The sequence below is a fragment of the Callorhinus ursinus genome, unplaced genomic scaffold (assembly GCF_003265705.2).
Source record: "Callorhinus ursinus isolate GAN/ISIS: 27379988/994484 unplaced genomic scaffold, GSC_fseal_2.0 scaffold126, whole genome shotgun sequence".
Classification (NCBI taxonomy): Eukaryota; Metazoa; Chordata; class Mammalia; order Carnivora; family Otariidae; genus Callorhinus; species Callorhinus ursinus.
The window spans coordinates 611,495-630,007 of record NW_027397188.1 but is presented as its reverse complement, the minus strand read 5'-3'; the positions used below and the strand labels follow the sequence as shown (position 1 = coordinate 630,007).

Sequence of the window (18,513 nt, the reverse complement as noted above, 5' to 3'; positions counted from 1 at the left end):
GGTTACGAAGAGGTTGCTGTGTGGGACTTCTTTTTGGGCTGCCGACGAACCACTGCTCGAGACTGACACGCTTTCTTACCAAGAACCCCACGGGGAGGCCAGCAGACCGGCCAGGCGGTACTGAGGCACCGGGGCCCCCGCCCGGAACGACACCAGCCACGCTCATTTACAGCGCGTCCCGTCAGGCCCCGCGCCGGCCACACGTGCGGTGCCGCGAGGCAGGCGTTTGGGTGGGGCGGGGCCTGGAGCGGCCTGCTCACCCAGAGCGGGGTTGGCAGCCTCCCAGCAGCCGCTCCAGTGCAAACTGGGAGGTGCCCTGCCCCCTCTGAGCACAGCGGGCCCGGTACCGAAGAGGTAAGCTGCTCGGGGTCAGGTGGCCGAGGGGGGGTGGTCCCTGTCCCACCGGTGCACATGAGGACTGAGGCCAGGCCCGGCTGGTCAGGCCGGAACCAGCCGACTTCCAAGAAGGGAACCCAGTCCTGCTGGGACAAGGCGGCCTGGCCTGCTTCAGGGCCGCCTCTCATCTTGGGGGGCTGGCTGGGCCCATCCAGCCATGAAGCCACCTCCCTCTCCTCTTCTGGTTTTGGTGATTTAAGACCGTTTGCATACACGTTGCCAGCCTCAAATAGCATTAGCCTAAGTAGTGCACTTCCTGGCCTGAGAAAGCAGGGGGGGCTTAGGGTGTCCCCACCACATTCCGGGTCTCTTCTTTCTTCGAGGGCTGAGTGCGTGACTGCCCACGATGGCTTCTGAAGACAGGCTCTGAATGTGGGAAAACCAAGGGGCACTCAATCTAGTCTTTTATTTATTTTTCCATATTTATATTTTTAAATAAATCCATATATTAAATCTTAAACTCTTTCTGGCCAAAGATCGAGTCCTAGAAAGAGATCACCTGTACACTGAGCCTGTTCTGATGTTCTCAGAAAACGAGGGTGTCCAGTTCAATGGCAGGAAGTTTGGGGTACACCGTGGCTCCCCGGGGCCATCTGCTCTGCACCCAGCTGCCACCTCAACCGTGGGGCTGGCTGGAGGGGAGTTTTAAGGGAGAAGGGGACACCCCAGACCTGAGTGGAGGAAATGAAGTCACTTCCACAGGGCATGTGTACCCCCCTTATTAGTGCCCACTTCCACAACACGGAACCAGGCACACCCAGTCTCTGACACAGAGGGGAGAGTCTGTTCATGAGAAGGTCCAGTCAACCCCATCGGACTTCAAGAAACTTGACTGTATAAAATTTTACTCAAAGAAATGTGCTGTTGAGTTTTGAATCATGATCTGAAAATGTCTGTTACAGATTTTTGCGGTGAGGGGCCTGGAGAGGAGGCATTTTTATGCATCTTCCCAGGCACCATCTCTGACCGACAGGACAGTGATGGCGCAGCATGGAGTCTGGCTTGAGACGGGGCTTTGTGTCTTATGGGGATCGCTGACACATGAGGGGTCACGGGTCCCAAGTCAGGACACTCCTTTAAGAGCAGCCAGGAGATTTGAGATGAACAGGTTTCACTTAGAAAGTGGGGTTAAGATTCAGATGCATGAAGACACGGGCCAGTCTCTGAAAACCAGCTTCACCAAGAATCGAGAAGCACAGCATGAGGGTGGTTTTCATGACCCGGCTCTCATCGCCTCCATGCGTTCTGCTGGCGCCAGGCCTCCCTCGGGCACCTGCTGAGCCTGCGGCAGCCAGCCCCAAAGGCTGCGTGGAGCCGAGAACAGGGAGGGGGCACAGCCGCATGCCAAGGGGAGCAGAGGTGCCAGGCCATGACAGGGTCAGGGGAGAAGCCAGTGGGAAGTAGTACAGGCAGGTTAGCACCAGCTTCCTGACCCTGGGTCTGGGCAGCACTTCAGCTGGCCCCAACATCCACCCAGGCCTCATGTCTTCACGAGCCCTGCCCCCCCCACCCCCCACCCCACTGCATGCCTGCAGTGCGGACAAACTCCTGCCCTCTATCTCCCCTGGGTGCTGCCCTCCCCCTGGGGTAACCACAGAAACGACAAGGCAGTCCACACTGCTGCCCACCCGCCCTCCAACTCAGGCTCGTCTCCCTCGGGCCCCACCCCAGCGGGCATGGAGGGCCTGGCATCCCTGTTGTGCACCGCCCCCCCCAGCAAATGTAGTCATTGGCACGTGTGCTGGAAAGGCACCTAAACAGGACAATGGGCTCCGGCAGAATAAGTGGATCAAATAACCCAAGTAACATTTACATGTCGATCTCGGAACAGCCCTGCCCTCCTGCCCGTGCGGCCGGCTCTCTCCCCAGCTGCCAAATGCTGGGGACAGCAGCAGCCCTGCAGCTACAAGAGGTGGCCCACACGGGCTCCTGGGGACTCTACACGCATTCATGTTGGAGAACCACAAAGCTAACAAAGCTAGCCCATGTTACTAGTCACCGGGCCCTGCGGCACTCCTGACACGGCCACGCGCACCGGCTGAATCTAGTGCGCCTTCACTTTCCAGCACGTTCCCGGCTTTGCTCTCCCCACTGGCCACTGAGTCTGCCTCCCGTCCTGTGTGCTCAGACATGCCCGCAATCAGAACAAAGTACAAGAGGCCTCGCAACATTGGGTCCAACCGGACGACCCTGAGGGAGATACCCCACTTGCCCGCTTCCAGCCGTTTCAGGGATGCTGCTGCTACTGCAGACACCCCATCCTTACTGAAGGTGAAGGAAAACCGTGCTGAGAAAAACGCTCCACGAAGCAGACCAGGGGCTCCTGCCCTGCCCCGGGGGCCGACTGTGGGGAGACAGTGTGGCACTGCTGATCTCCGGGAGCGCAGGACGGCAGCAAGAACGCTGACCTGCTCCCTGACAACAGTCTGCCTTGAACCTTCTTGCACTCCACTGGTTTCTAGCCACAGTGAGGGCAAACCTTTATTCCACCGAGTGGCCTATTCAACAGCAAAGAACCGGAAACTGAGCTGTGCTCAGCGACATTAAATTTGTCCAAGTTTAAGAGTCCCGTGGTTTGCACCATTTATGAATCTTTGCAGTAAACTCACACCCACAGAGAAACATATGAACACACGCGGCTCCCGCAGCTGCAGTCGGGCCACGTGTCCGGCAGCCTCTAGCGGAAGAGCCGGTAGATCCTGGGCAGGCGCCCATCTCTGCTGGACAATGCCGCCTGGATGTGCTCGTAGGCTGGCAGGTCGCTCAGATCACCCAGGGCCGCCACTGCGGGCTTCCTGCGAAGCATCTGAGAGGCAACTCTCCGGATGTCTTCCGGCTTCACGCTGCCTGGCACAGGGGACAAAAATACCTCAGGGGATTGCCCGCCTCCTGCACGGACTCCATCTCCATGTGTGGCTGCAGCCCCTCAAGGCCCTGGGGGTCTGAGGCCGGGCTGCAGACTCTAGAGGGTCCAGATTCAGCTGTGCGGACTACACTGTGAGTCAGGGTGAAATACCGGGTTTTTCTTGGTAAACGGGGAAATACCAGTGGTTTAAAAGGATTTTCAAATGCAGACATGTGCCCACCCAGAAAAGTTGACACACCTATAATGCAACAGCTCCTTGTCTGCAGAGCTACCCACATGGAGAGGCTGCGGGGATGGAAAAAACACCCCCTCCCAGGGCTTCGTAGGGCGGCAGCTGCTCACGCAGCCCAGCCTCCCGAGGAGGGACCTGGGACCACAGCCTGTGTGGGCACAAAAACACACCGTGGGAACACACTGACCAGTAACTTGGTTTTGCTACAGAAGACGAAGCCTTAGGGACATCGGGTACACTGTTGTGTTCCATGGTCTGAGGGGCTCCCCGGGGTGGTGGGGGGGGTAAGGATGCACCTGTGGACGGGATGCATGCTGGAGCTGCCACGAGGTAATTATCATCACCAAACAACCACTGGCCTAACCCTTGTGGGGTCACGGACCCTTTGAGCTGATGGAAGCATAGACTCGTCCCCCAAAGCGGGACACACAGAGAGAAATTCAAGGACTTCCTGTAGTTCACTCACAGCAGGCCATGGAAACCTGGGCTCGAGTCACAGAGGGCACCACCACGCGAGCCCCGTGTGGAGCATTTCCAACAGCTCACCGAGTCGGCTTAGAAACCTGGAGCGGTGGTGAAAGGCCCCTTTATACGGGGTGAAAAGCTGGGGTCACAGGGGTCGGTACTCAGGGACACAAGGCAAGGCTGGTCCAGGGTGAGGGCTCACGGGTGCAGGAGCCACAGGTAAACAGGTCTGTGGCAGTCTCCTGGGAGGGAAAAGAGGGAGCCCGATCTGTGCCCCCAGCAAGGTACTCACGGATGAGCGTGCACAGCTCGTGAGGCAGTTTCCTGGAACGGGTCGCCAGCACCTGTCTCCCTACGTCCTCAAAGATCACAGGCCTGGACTCCAGGTTCATCATGAGCATGGACATCAGCTGGGTCTTGGCCCGCTCCAGCTCCACCTGGGATTCAACCACCAAGTCACACGGTTCGGTTCACAACAGCTCACACACCATCACCCAGTCACAGCCACGTCACAGGGAAGACAAATCCAAGAGTCAGGGGCTCCACGCAGACCCCAGGCACAGGGCGTGCCCCCGGGGAAATTCTGAGGGGACCAGTTCGATCTACCAAGTCTGGGCCTCGAGCCTCTCTGACCAAGTGTGAAACTGACAACAATGGGACTCGCCGGCAAGTTCTGTCCACAAAGCTCAGCCTGAAACCGGAGGGCAGGGAAACACGACTGGGTGAGCGACGGGAGTGGCTGGTGAAAGCAGTACACACGTGCTGGAAGACGGGCCGGCTGCAGAGATTCCGTGTCGCCGTCTAAGCAAGAGGACTCCTAACTGCAGACGAGTCCTTTCTATTTTGCCAACTCCGGGCAAATACTTACAACTTACCTCAAACTAGCTTCACATTAACAGGAAGTACTTCCTAGCAGGCCACTAATGGAGCGCCCCCAACAGATTTTTAAACACGTTTTTGTAAAATTACTTTTTTGAAATACTTTTAAAAGCTTATTTTTCTGACTAAAAAGGGAATACGTGATCATTGCAAAAAGCAGGGACTGAGCAGGAAAGATCCATAGGTGAAGGCCGGGCGCCAACTCAGCCCACACGCTGGGCCTCTCCTCCCAGGCCTCCTATGAGCACGCACACAGAACCTGCTTATTTGTACCAGTACTAGTCCAGGAAGAAACAAGATCTCTAAATATGTAAGATGACAAAAACTAAGCCAAAGAAACAAGGAAACAAAGACTTAGATTAAAACACAAAATAGAGTTCAGGGCGCCCAGCAGGCTCAGTCCACAGAGCACGTAGCTCTCGGTCTTGGGGCTGTGAGTTCCAGCCCCATACTATGGATAAAGATTACCTTAAAACTAAAATCTTCAAAAACAGAACAAAACCAAAAAAGCAAAATAAAACATAAAATGGAAGTTAGGGGAGAGCTCGAAAACCACCCCGAGAGGCCCGCTCATCCTGTGCGATGTGGCTTTAGTTCCCATGGTTCTGCAGGGTGGCTGAAAAGGGCACACGAGACCGCTCTGTACCATTTCTTCCAGGAGGGCCGGGGCCAGGCAGGTGCGAGCAGGTCCAGTGCTGGCGGGGCAACAACTGTTCTCGGTGCTGAGACCAAGGAGCAGGAGAGGAGCTCAGCTGTAGGTCTGGGTCACCCCGGGGCTACACTGTTCTGGTGGGATGTTGGCGGTGCTGGGAGCACAGAGGCCAGCCATGCCCACACCGTGTACTCTAACCTGCCAACACCGTGGGGGATGTCGGGATTCAGCTCTGTGCTGTACTTACCACGTCCACAGTTCCAGCCATTAAAATAAATTCCTTCGTGAGGATTTCCACCATTTCTCGAACCTTTAGGGAAAAGGGAAAGATGAAGAGTGTGATCTGGACCTAAGGGTCTGTCTCTTCCAATTCAAGACAATGACACCCCTGCTCCAAGAAACCAGCTCTGTGTCCGGGGACATGAGCTGCACAGGAAGCAGGGGCCGGCGCTCACCTGCCTGGGGTCGGCGCTGGCGTGCACGCACAAGAGGCCCGTATCCTCATAGCTGTGGTGGTACGAGGTCGCGTTGTACATCCAGTGGTGCCTGTAGGGAGCAGGGACAAAGGGACACCTGGAAGGTGGTGTCACAGTCCAAAAGCACCTTCACCTGGGCCTGGTGACCCTGGGGACAGCCAAGTGAAAGGAATCCAACCTACCTGTTGAGCACGTTAAGGTAGAGCCTGGTAAACATGCCTTTGCCAGGCCCACCGGCTGAGAAGGAGCCGCCACCCCCCATCATCATGTTCAGGACGGCGAAGGGGATGAAATCTTCCTCCTGCGGGAGACATGAGGGCAGAGCTTGGCCGGGAGGTGACACCCGGCTCTAGGACATGGTAGGACCCGGCTGGGACTTACCAAGAAGGAACAGCTCTCCAGTCCTATCATGATGTGCGTGAGCTCAGGAAACGGGGCAGGACCCAGACTGACGTTGGACATGTCTCTTTCCAGCTATAAGCAAAGAGAGTGAATGGTGTACCCACACGGAAGACAAGCGGGCCTCAAAAACCTCTCAGGTCAGATCAGCCTACAAAGAGTTCTAGCGGGGCGCCTGGGTGGCTTGTCAGTTGAGTGTCCCAACTTTTGATCTCAGGGTTGTGTGTTCAAGCCCCACACTGGGCTCCGTGCTGGGTGCGGAGCCTACTTTGAGAAAAAAAAAAAAAAGGCAAAAGACCCCATCATGGTTCTACAGAAATCATACACGCACATCAGTAAACTCCCTCTAGAGAAAAGAATAATCCTTTAACCTTCCAGTGAAGCTAAACGCAATCATTTTTTTTTTTAAAGGTTTTACTCATTTACCTAAGGAGGAGAGAGGGAGAGAAAGAGAGCACAGAGGGAGAGGGAGAAGCAGGCTCCCCGCGGAGCAGGGAGCCCGATGCAGGGCTCAACCCCAGGACCCTGGGACCATGACCTGAGCCCACTGAGCCACAAGGCGCCCCTAAACTCATTCTTAACAAGCTCTCAGCTTTGCTTTAAACAAGGAACACGTCCTGCCCTAACACCACAATGTGTATTACGGTAAAGCCACGAATGCACAGCTCACTGTAACACCTGTGGGATAAAGCTGAGAACGTACCAAAAACAAAGTAAAGAAAGTACACACACCCCATCGCGGCTTTACCTTGACAACCCCCCCAGTGTACTGTGCTACCGATCCGTCAACGTCCACAGCGCTCTCACACCCCCAGGCCGGCTGGGTTCCCAGGAGGTACTTTTTGGCACATTCCACCAGGTGCTCATGCTCCACCCCGACTCCAGCCAGCACCATGCGGTCGGGGGTGTAGTAGTTTCTCAGGTATGAATGAAGCACTTCTCGATCAATCTTTGCTATGTTTTCTGTGGGGCAGAAACGGTGGAGGCCGACTGTGTTTTCCCGATAAGCAGCCTAACAAAAGAAGGGAGAAACACAGGTGACAGAGAGGCCACGGCCAGGTCTCGTCCTGGCCGTGCCGGGCCTGCCATGACCCCAGCTGTGGCAGGAAAAGCTCACGGTTGCTTAGCTTTGCTAATTTGGCAGGAGCAATTTTGTTTGCTTACAAAAGCAGTAAAATCCCTCTCTCCAGAATGAAATCTCAAAAAAACCCCATGTAAAATAAAAAGCTCATTCTAGAAGCGGATGAAAATCTTATTACTGTAAGAATGAGAATGTGAAACACTTGCATAAGTTGCAGGTTTGAGAATTAAGAATCTTCTGTCCACACCTATAACCTGTGAAGAGCCTCAGGAGGGCAGACAAGCCCTCTCAACTATGCTGATGTTGGGAGGGCCGCGAAGGCGGGTGCTTGCGGGCTTTCTAGTACCTCATGAATCATCTCCGTGAGAAGCGGTTCTGGGTCAGGCCGCATGTCAAGGTCCTCCAGCTCGAACTGGACAGCCATTCGGGTCATCTCAATTTCTTCATCTGCAAAGAACCCAGATAAGGCTCAGACCGTACCAACCAGGAGGGAAATGGCACTGGGCCTAGGCTGCCAGGCTGGGCCAAGGGTCATTGGCTGGCAGACACCGGCAGTCTCCTCGGCCTTCATCTGGGATAGACCTGGGGGCACTTGTGTGAGTGAGGGGGCAGGGCCTGGAGGCACTGGGCCTCTTGTCCAGCTTAGCCACCTGACCTGCCCCAAGCCCCGGCTTCCTTCCCAAGAGAGGCACTCAGGCCCCTGGCCCGTCTCCCCAGAGGGCTGCTGTGAGGATAGTCACGTGGAATGGGAAGGTGTTTACAAGAGAGGCACCATCCAGCATCACGGCTGCCACTTCATCCGCAACCTGGAGTAAGTACTGGAAGAACTACAAGGCCAGACTGACGTGACCAGAGCACAGCCAGGGCGGGAGCAACGGGCAGCAGGGCCCTCTCTGGCCCACTGCGGGCACAGAATTCAAAGTCTTGCCACCACCAGGCCAAGGAAGGGGATGGACACAGGGACGTGGAAGCTTCTGGTGGCACACCAGCCCGGTGTTTAAAGACAGTCTGAAATGCCTTTCAGAAGTGAAAGACCCAGGGCTGCCTGGCTGGCTCTGTCAGAGGAGCGTGCGACTCTTGATCTCGGGGTTGTGAGTTTGAGCCCCACGTTGGGTGTAGAGAGTACTTAAGTTAGCAAATAAAAACTTAAAGGAAAAAAAAAAGAGGAGAAATGAAAGACCCAATTTAACTAAAAACGTCAAAAGGCACAAAGTTATGTCAAAGTATTGAGCTCATTGAAGGACTTTTCTGACCATCAGTGTTATTTCCAAGGAAATCATGCCAACTCACTGGTAGCTGAGCTCAAGGGCTGCATACAACGCTCTTCCTCAGGGCAGCGCTTCCATGTGCCTCCCAAGGGCCCAGCCCCCAGCCCCTTCACGCGGCCCTGGGCCTACCTGTGAGCCTGGGGTGCAGGACCACGTCAGCCAGCAACCCAACCACCGTGTCCAGGCCTTTAGAGTCAGCAGACACAGCATACATGGTGGTGTCCCTGGAAAGAAGCAACGACATGAGGCACTGAGGTCACCACAGGTACACACCAACGGGGGCTGATTCCCCCCGCTGCACTGAGGACCAGCACACACTTGCTATGTCCCATCTTACAGGACAACTTCCAGTACGCACCGGAGTGACAGCAGCTGCCCAGCCAAGGTGGACAGGAGCCATCCTGAGACATTTCCACAAGCACAGGCCCTCTGCCACGGGGGCCTCTTTCTCACCTGCTTCCTGAGCATCAGCTGCCCCGACTCACGGTCAACATGCAGTATGCACGGCCTTATGTGGCTGCGGGACAGGCCACATGTGGCAGACAAACACCACCTGCCCTATCCACAGCGCCCCTCCATCTGTGTGCTGGCTACATCCTGGACCTCTCCCGGTCCCCAAAAAGACCACTGCCTCTTCCTGGCTGAGCCTCTCCCCATGCTGTTCTGCGCCACCTCCTCCCCTCAGTTGGTCTGGCAAACTTCTTCAAGACCAGTCCAATCATGAGTTTACCATTCCTTTCCAGATTAGTTGCCTGTGTCCCACCAGTCTGTTTCTGGCTCTTGTATCCGTTACCTGTGGTGCAGCCCTCTGCCAGATCCGTGAGCATAGTGGGGACAGGGCCTGCTGCATCCCTAGTGCCCAGCTGGCAGTCTCTGGGAATTGCCTGGCCCTCCGACGTGTTCTCTACTCTAAGTGCTGCTGCCTGCATGTTTCTCCCACCAAATTCTCCACCCAACCCGGCCTAGGCCAGGCTCACTTCTCACCCCTAACCTCCACAAGCCTCTCCAGGGGGTAGGTTTCAGTGGGACTCTGACCAAGGATAAGAACCACAGTTCCACGTGGATGCAAAATACGCTGGCGTACCTTGATGTCTGGCAGTCACAAATACCCCCGTGCTTTTCCAACGTAAGCAGAATTTCATCTTTGCTGTTAAATCGATCCGTCGACTATTAAAAAATAAATAAGTAAACCTAAATACACGATCCAAAACAACCTCTAAAATATGTTCTCCGAGAAAAAAATTTATGTTTACTTTGATAACATGTGAAATCAAACTATCTTTTAATCTAAAGATCTTTTAGTAGGATTATCTTAGCAGCTTAATCACTTATTAAAATAACCATTCTAAAGAAAGTAAAATTTGATAGACTCCTCAAGTATAGGCTCAAAGATTACAAACAGGACACTGACCGAAAATGCCAATTTTTCCAAAAAGTGAGCAATTCCACTAAGATATTTTGCTTCATATCTTGATCCTGAATTAATAAGAACTGGCAATAAAAAGAAAATTGACAGGTTAAACCAAACGTTGAAAAGGGGAGGTTTTAGGATGATTTAATCAAGAGAAACCTTTTAAAACTGAATGTGATCAGACAGGCTGACCTAATTACGTGAGGGTGACGACGTGTCCACTACCTGGGCTACGTCTCCACAGCTGCACACACCCACGTTGACACCGACAGAGTTAGTTGTAGGCTTCATGTTTATGGTGGAAAAGTGTTAGGTTTCTATGAAGGTAGAAAGGGAAAAAAGCCCACCGCCAACGGGGTGGTTCATGCTTTGTGTATTGTTTTCAGGGTCCATGCCGTACTTTTCCACTCAGGACACGATTCACAGACGATGTATGAAGCGTAACAATCGACTGAGGCACGTGGGCGTGAAAATAAACGGGATGACCCACACCACCACCAACAGTACTTACTTCCTACTGTACAAAATTGTCCAAACTTGTTTTGGGAGGCCACGCGAAGCCCATTATCCAGCGTGGTGACTTTGGTTTCAAACTTCTCCTGTCCATCGACTGTAGCAAAAACAGGCTCAGGCACTCCGGGTAAGGGGGATGAGAGCGGGATGTTGGCACAGGCGCTGCCACTACTGGACTGTCTGTGTGGAGGAGCTCCGGACCTAGACACCGAAGTTACCCAGTTACAACAAACCCGAGGCCACCGAGCCTGTGGTGACCATCTGGGCCCAGCCGGTCACGTTTTGTCCACGTTAAAACTGGATGTGCCGGGCGCCTGGGTGGCTCAGTCGGTCGAGCGACTGCCTTCGGCTCAGGTCATGATCCTGGGGTCCCGGGATCGCGTCCCGCGTCGGGCTCCCTGCTCGGCGGGGAGTCTGCTTCTCCCTCCGACCCTCCCCCTCTCGTGCTCTAGCTCTCATTCTCTCTCTCTCTCTCAAATGAATAAATAAAATCTTTATTAAAAGAAAAACTGGATGTGCCCCTCTCTGTAGACTTGTTTCTAGACACCTCGAGGCAGCGCTCGGAGCGATCAGGGACACCGCTGCGGGTACAGATCCCAAGCCGGCCAGTTCTTTGGGCCTTAACTTCCACCCTGAACGGGCCCAGAAGGCCCTGCGCGGCCCGGACTCCAGCCCCGTCCCCGGACTCGCGTCTTCGAGCGCCCTCCACCACCCCCGCAAGGTCCCGGCCCCAGCGGCCCGCTGGGCCGACCCTGGACCACGCTCGCTGGTTACCGCCAAAGCCCCGGCCCTTCCCGTCCTGGCCGGCTCTTGGCCGCGCTTCCCCAGCGGCTGCCCCCGCTCTCGATCCCCATCCGTCGGCTGCTAAAGGCGACCCCCCCCGCGCCCCCCTGAAGTCAGACTCTCCCGCCACCCCGTCTATCGCCGGACCCCGCTTCAGGCTGCAGGCGTTTACGCGACCGCCCCCGCTTGGCCGGCGTGTACGGGGACCGGCCGCCCCCAAGTGTGGCCCGAGGGGACGTGCCCGCGGCCAAGAAGGCGGGAGAGCGAGTGGGCGCGGAGGCCCCGCGGCAGGACCGGGAGAGGTCGGGCGAACGGGGCTCGGGGCCCGCACCCGGGGCCCCCGGCAGGGAAGCGCCCTCGGCGCCCCGGAGACAAGGCCGGGGTCCCGAAGCCCGAGCCCGAAGCAGCGGCGCCCCGTCTGCGCGTGGGGAAGCCAGAGGTTGAGCGTCCGCTCGGACGCCCGCCGCCCCGGCCCCCGGCCGGCCCCCGACGCGCGCCCGGCTCACCTCAGCCGCGAGCGGCGCCACGAGCCCGAGCCGCGCAGCAGCAGCCGCGCCGTCGCCAAGGCCATGGCCGCCATCTTGGGTCTCCGCCCCCTGCTTCTGTCGTCACTTCCGACCCCGCCCCCGACGCCCCGCCCCTGCGGCGCCGGCCCTCGGCGTTTGGGCGCTCGCTTCCGGTGCCGGGAGCGGAAGCCGCCGCGAGAGGCTGGGAGCGGCGGGCGACGCGGGTGGGCGACTCGGGCCGCGGCCGCGGCGGAGCCGGGGCCATGGGGCCGCCGCTGCCAGGCTAGGGAGGGCCGGCGCTGCCGGGCCCGCGGCGATGGCGGGCTTTGCGCGCCGCCCGGGCGTCCCCCCGCTGTCGCGAGCCCGGAGCCTCGTCATTCCGGACGGTGAGCGGCCGGGCGCCCCCGCCCCGCCGGGCCGGGCGGCAGGTGAGGCGGGCCGCGGGCCGCGCGGCCAATCGCTGTCGTTGTTGTTGCAGCAGCTCCGGCGTTGTATGAGCGCCGCTCCTGGCTGCCCCGGCTAGACTGTGAGCGCCCCCGTGGCGGGGGCCTCGACCCCCACCTCTTCGGCATTCGGCCGACGTTTATGTGCTATGTGCCCGGCCCGGTGCTAGCTTCCGTGGGAGACACAGGTGAGAGACAAGCCTCAGGGGGCCCCCCGCCGGCACTGCCTGTAGCGACCTCGCTGTCGTCTTACCTCGCTCCGCGACCCAGCGGCGGGCGCCGAGCACCGCTGGGGGCCGGCCCCTGGGGACGCAGAGGTCCAGAGAGGCCCCGCCAGCCCGGAGCTCGCGGTCGGGCCTTGGGGAGCCCCCTCCCCAACACAGGCCCCCCAGTGTGGGATGGTGAGTGCCAAAAGAGCGGTGTGCCCGGCGGGGGCACCGAAAGCCACTCCTTCGTGGGGGTGGGGCTGAGGCAGAGGAGCTGCTGGGCACTGGCCACAGCTTTTTAGGTCATTGTCACCCTCCCCAGAGCAGTTATGCTGCAGGGTGTCCAGGGTGTGGGGCGAGACTTTAGGTGGGGGTCTCGTCAGGGTCTCAGAGGAGAATGGCAACCTGTGAGGGCATTCAGAAGGCTTCACAAGACAAAGGAGGGCACGCGTAGCCACGCTGGTCATCAGAGCCTCCCGGGAGCTTTTCCTGAATCACACATGCCAGGGCCCGCGGAGGCCATGCTGTCTCCGTTGGTAGGAGCTGGGAGCTTGTGTTTGAAAAGTTCCCCAGCCTGTAAGAATTACTGCGATAGAGACCCTGTGTTGAAGACGAGTTGTCACAGAGGCCTCTGTGATCACGTTAAGGTGATGACGTCTCTTTGCAGATCTTGGCTACGGAAAGGGGAAGTGTACTAAGCAAGGTCTGCCAGGAGCCCAAGAGACACATTTTGGAGGTAGGGTAGTTGGGCAATTCTCCCTCTCCTCTCCCCAACACAAAGCGCCAAGCACATGCCCTGTGGCTGGTTGTCAGTTTGACAGCATATAATCAGTGTGCCAAGTGGGGGTGGAGTCCCACGGATTCAGTCTTGGCCCCAAGGTAGAGAGAGAGAGGGTACAAGGACAGATGAGCCTGATGTGCACGACAGCGATGTGGGAAGGCACACCAAAGGGGTCTGAAGAGGCAGCGTGGGCTAGAACACTTTGCACAAGGTTGGCGCCTGGGCTCAGATGGTCATTGCTGGGAGAGCGGAAAGGAGGTAGGGAAAGAGAGAAGGGAAGGATGGGTGAGCAGGGAAATGGATAGAGGTGGAGCAGTGATCCCCAACCTGGCGGCACTGTTGGAACTCTCGGACGGCCCCCAGCGCAGGTTATGTCCTAGGCCAACTGAGTCTGTGTGGGAGTGGAGGTGCATTGTCATCCCAGAGATCCCCGGGTGATCTCCATGGGCAGCAAGGAGCGGGAACCAGGGGGTTGGGAGTGGGAAGAATCCATAAGTAAACTACCCCAAGGTGAAGAGTCACCCGTTCTACTGACCAAGCCAGCCAGGTGCCCCTGGGAAGGAGAATTCAGAACGTGAAAGTGAATCTGTTTTATTGGCTAGGTTTTTCATTTCCTAGTGTCACTGAATTCCGGTGGGATGAGAAGGGTGGCGGTCCTGAATTTAGATGTGGTTGTGTTTTAGAAAAACTAACGGGGAAGTTTCTCGTCAATGACTCGAGAGACGTTTTCCAATTGCGTTGTGTCATATCGTTTTAGACGATAAACTTGAAGATCTTGCAGAGGCCAATCCATTCTCCTTTAAAGAGTTTCTGAAAACCAAGAACCTCAGCCTGTCAGGAGACGATACAGCCAACGACAGGATTTATTCAAAGGTAGATCCAAGGCGTCGTCTGCGATGACCGTACACAGAGAAACGTCCAGAGGACATCTCTCTTCCGACGTGGGATACGCTGCAGGCGCTGGGGGGCAGAGGGAGCCCGCAGCTCAAGCTGACGGGAGCATCGGGTGGAGAAGCTGCCGGGAGCCCTCCTCTTTCCTGGGAGCTCCACTGCTGAGCCCCTCAGAAGACAGGCCTCCGGCGGCTTCTGGGTCTGACCCGTGCCTCCAACTGTTTTCTTTAGGAAGCCACGAGACACTCACTGGGGCTTGGCCGCAACTCCCCGACCTCCCAGACCATGGGGTATGGCTTAGAATATCAGCAGCCGTTTTTTGAAGACCCTACGGGGGCTGGTGATCTTCTGGACGAGGACACAGACGAGGGTGAGGACGGCGCGTGGGACGGGGCGTACCTGCCCTCCGCTGTGGAGCAGACCCGCTCCTCCGGGGTCGCCGCCAGCACGTCACCCTGCAGCACGTACGTCTCCTTCTTCTCTGCTGCGTCGGAGCCGGTGGCGCCCAAGACGCTGCCCCCGTGGACACGGAGCGACTCTGACTCTCGTGCCTCTCCGGTGGGGAGCCCCGGCACAGACTTCGCAGCCCACGGAGAGTCTCTGGGAGACAGGCACTTGCGGACACTGCAGATAAGCTACGAAGCAGTAAGTGAGGGGGCTCTGCAGCGTGCACGCAGGCGACCTGGAGCCTCCGGTGGCCTTGGTGGCCTGGGGTCTCGGCTCCAAGGACAAGGTGGTCTGTGGTGCGGCCGTCTCCCGAATTGACAGATTCCGCGCGTGACGTGCCCCTGGAAGAGCAGTGTGCGGGGTGGTGGGGTGCGGCCCATCTCAGGCAGGAGCCGTGGAGACCCTCCGAGGTCCCCCTGTCAGGAGAGGGTCCGCTTCAGGCATCGGCTCAGGGACGTTTCGTTACGTTCTGAGGAGAAGAAATACGTTTAGAGATGATTATTACTTAAAAGAGAGTTAGAAGTAAAATTGGTGTTCGTGACCGGAGGCCTTTAAAGGGAGACTTCTCCACTCACGGTTTTCCGTTATAAGCAAACAGTAGGTTGACACTCTATAACGTTTGTTTATCGAGACGTTCCAGAGCCAGTTTGTAGAGGTGTAGACTCCTTTTGGGTGAGACCCAGAGTTTCTAATAAGGATTTTCTTCCTCTGCAGTTAAAAGATGAAAATTGTAAGCTGAGAAGAAAGCTGACTGAGGTTCAGAGCTTCTCTGAGACTCAAACAGAAATGTACGTAAGCTTTGAGTCAGCGCCGCGCTTCAGACGTCAATAACGAAGCGTTGGGGGTGGAACCGAGCTTGGCTTTCATTGTCTGTGGGTCATCAGCATCACACGTTCCTCCTCATGTGCCCAGTGAAGGTTGATTTCAAATACCCGGCCCACACGGCCGCGCTTGCTAAAAGCAGCAGAGCGGTGGATGGCGAGCCAGCTGAGGAGCGCGCTCTGCGGCTGACGCCTCCGATCGGCCTCCCGAGGCCTGGCGCTCTCGTGGCGTTTGTCCGCCCCGCCTAACTGCCTCTCAGATGACTTCTGAGCATGAGACGCGTGAGGGGTCGACAGCTTGGTCTTCTCTGTCCCCAGGGTGAGGACATTGGAGCGGAAGCTGGAAGCCAAAATGATCAAGGAGGAAAGTGACTACCACGATCTGGAGTCAGTGGTGCAGCAGGTGGAGCAGAACCTGGATCTGATGACGGTATGGGGGCCTGGGGGGGCATTGTGTCGAGCCGGGTGCGCCCCCTCCTCTGCTGTCAGCCTGCAGGGGCACGGTGCCAGGAGGGGTCCCTCACAATGGGCCGACCTGCCGGTCCGTGAGAGCCGGAGGCCCCTGGGTGGGGGCAGAGCCCGCTTCCATTCCATGTCCATGTCTCGCCGTGTTACACAGTGCTGATGCCCTTTTTTTTTTTTTTTTGTGACAGAAACGGGCTCTGAAGGCAGAAAACCATGTCATGAAGCTAAAACAGGAGATCAGCTTGCTCCAGGTGACTGGACAGCATGGGCACAGGGTCCAGGAGCCTCCCAACAGTGGTGGCTCCCGCAGTCAGGCCACGCCGGCTCTCCCCCCCAGCCCTGTTTTCTTTGCTTAGCAGGAGAGTGGTGGGCATGGACTGTATTGTCTGGGACAGCACGGACCCTGACACGAATCTCCCGTTTCTGTGGATGAGTGCTGAGGGCAGACTGAGGAAGCCCGGCTCCCTCGAGAGCCCCCTCAGGAGATGCCCACCGTGAGGGCCAGCCCCCATCCCTTCACTGCCTGTGCCGAGGCTGCCAGCTTCAGTTGGGCTCGTGCTGCCTCTCAGATGCTCTCTCCTGAAGCCGTCAAAGTGCTTTACTGCTCTCGCCCACCTCTAGGCACAGGTCTCTAACTTCAAGCGTGAGAATGAAGCCTTGCGGTCTGGCCAGGGCGCCAGCCTGACGGTGGTGAAGCAGAACACCGACGTGGCCTTGCAGAACCTCCGCGTCGTCATGAACAATGCCCACTCCTCAATAAAGTGAGTGCGGGGGAGCTGAAGGTGCCTGGACATGGGACAGGGGTGAGGCAGAGATGGCCGGCAGGCCTGGGGGGCGGTCTTCAGCTTGGTGTTTGAAACCCTGACCACACCGCGTACAGCAGATGGGGCTCCGGGAGCAGAAGAGCACTTGATGGTGCTGGTAACCCCGAGGCTGCAGGTCGTGTGCCAGACTAGCAGGCTCTCGAACCGTCTTTGTGGTAATCACTGGTTTTACCACAGCACTAACCTCAGACAGATCAGAGTCCCAGCTCCCTCACCTGCCGAACACCTCAGTTCTGCACGGAGAGGAGTAACAGTGTTTCCCTCCCGTCATAAGAAGCAGATGAGTTTGCAGGAGACCCCCCCCCCAGAAATGGCCGCTCTGTTGCTCCCCGTGAGCGCCCTGTCTGCCTGCCACGGGGCTGGGCCCCTCCGGGGAAGAGCAGCAGCCACCAGACACCCCAGGAGCTGTTTTCTGGCTTCTGTCGGGGCCGTTGGACAGTCGCGGTAGCAGGCCTGTAACGTCCACGTTTCCATTTTAGGCAGCTGGTTTCTGGAGCTGAAACGCTGAATCTTGTTGCTGAAATCCTTAAATCTATAGACAGAATTTCTGAAATTAAAGATGAGGAGGAGGAGTCTTGAGAACCCTGAGGTGCTTCCGGGTCACAGCTCCGCTCACACCCGGATGTCCCTGCTCACTGGATTTGGAAATGCCATTGTGTCTTTAAATATGTCGTCCTCACCGTAGTAAAGATACTTATCATGACATGCTAATTTCATGACCACACAGTGTGAGCAGCGCTCTGCAGGGAGAAGCAACCCCCGCGTGAGAGCCGCAGTGGCTTCTCCGCGAGCCTTCTGGGGGAGCTCCAGCTACTCCACGAACTAACGCTCTATCGGAAGAGGTTTCTATAGAAGCCAGTGATTTTTTGAAGTTACTAAACCTGAAAACCACAGTTCTATAATGAGTGTTTTCCGTTGTCATTGTGGAACGTTAATTATAAGATAAGTCAATTGCTCGTCCTTAATTTCGACAGGAGAGAAAGCAGGGGAGCCGCAGTGAGTGGTTGCCTCAGAAGGGTCCTAGTGCCTCTCCAGCCTCACCTGGTGCCCCTGATGGCTTGGAGTGCGCTCCTGCAGGCCTGCGGGCCTGCGGGAGGTGCCTGCCCCGCCCCGGGAGACCTGAGCGCGGATGCCCCATGCGGGGCCCCGGGTCACCCAGGTGGGCCACTGTGTGCAGCTATCACAATGCACACGTGGGCCTTGGGTTTGAAAAACTGCTTTGGCTGGAGGGTTTTGATATATGTTTCAAGTGGGGTTTTATACGATGAAGTTTAGAATTCAGGAATTTAGAGTGTGCAGAGCCTTCCTGTGTTAGCACAAGGCTTGTCCACAGTGCCTTTCCAACTGCTCCCCCACATAGGGAAGGCAGAACATGCACTACGTGCCTTCTTGCCTATTTTTCTGTAGACGTTATTTTTTTTAAGTAAGCTTCCCTTTTCCCTTCTGTTCAAATTGACAGTTTTCCTATTTAATAAATTGTAAAACTTCTATGAACTGTACCTTTTTTTCTGATTTAACCAGGTCTTTATGCTTCAGAATCATGGTACTGTCCTTTGGCTTTAGGGCATGCATCTAGTCGTAAGGGGTGATTTGTGCTGAGAAATTCAGCAGCAGTCCCGTGGCCCGTGGGGTCAAGGGTAGACTCAGACCAGGGCTGCGTCTGACCACAGTGGCCCGCACACTAGACGTCAGAGCTGCCTGTTTTGGA

At 56.8% G+C, this 18,513-nt stretch overlaps 2 protein-coding genes across 9 annotated transcripts; one reads left to right on the top strand and one right to left on the bottom strand.

The window, feature by feature from the left end:
• Window positions 1-2,848: 2,848 nt before the first annotated feature.
• Window positions 2,849-12,077, bottom strand: PMPCA (peptidase, mitochondrial processing subunit alpha). Of its 2 annotated transcripts, none has more exons than XM_025860174.2 (13): window positions 11,928-12,077; window positions 10,637-10,839; window positions 10,126-10,205; window positions 9,799-9,881; window positions 8,844-8,938; window positions 7,793-7,893; window positions 7,114-7,377; window positions 6,348-6,440; window positions 6,149-6,267; window positions 5,946-6,036; window positions 5,738-5,800; window positions 4,252-4,396; window positions 2,849-3,243 (listed from the first exon to the last, which is right to left on the bottom strand). In XM_025860174.2, exons 1-13 carry the CDS (start codon window positions 11,999-12,001, stop codon window positions 3,074-3,076), a joined length of 1,581 nt encoding a protein of 526 aa, XP_025715959.1. In that variant the 5' UTR covers window positions 12,002-12,077; the 3' UTR covers window positions 2,849-3,073. The 2 variants fall into 2 exon arrangements, with proteins under 2 accessions (XP_025715959.1, XP_025715960.1); XM_025860175.2 differs by having other exon boundaries at window positions 3,099-3,239.
• Window positions 12,078-12,141: 64 nt separating this feature from the next.
• On the top strand, window positions 12,142-18,293 carry ENTR1 (endosome associated trafficking regulator 1). Of its 7 annotated transcripts, none has more exons than XM_025860189.2 (10): window positions 12,142-12,313; window positions 12,409-12,558; window positions 13,244-13,312; window positions 14,115-14,230; window positions 14,480-14,893; window positions 15,410-15,483; window positions 15,835-15,946; window positions 16,170-16,232; window positions 16,603-16,742; window positions 17,285-18,293. In XM_025860189.2, exons 1-10 carry the CDS (start codon window positions 12,244-12,246, stop codon window positions 17,382-17,384), a joined length of 1,308 nt encoding a protein of 435 aa, XP_025715974.1. In that variant the 5' UTR covers window positions 12,142-12,243; the 3' UTR covers window positions 17,385-18,293. The 7 variants fall into 7 exon arrangements, with proteins under 7 accessions (XP_025715974.1, XP_025715973.1, XP_073746206.1 ...); XM_025860188.2 differs by having other exon boundaries at window positions 12,406-12,558; XM_073890105.1 differs by lacking the exon at window positions 13,244-13,312.
• Window positions 18,294-18,513: the final 220 nt, after the last annotated feature.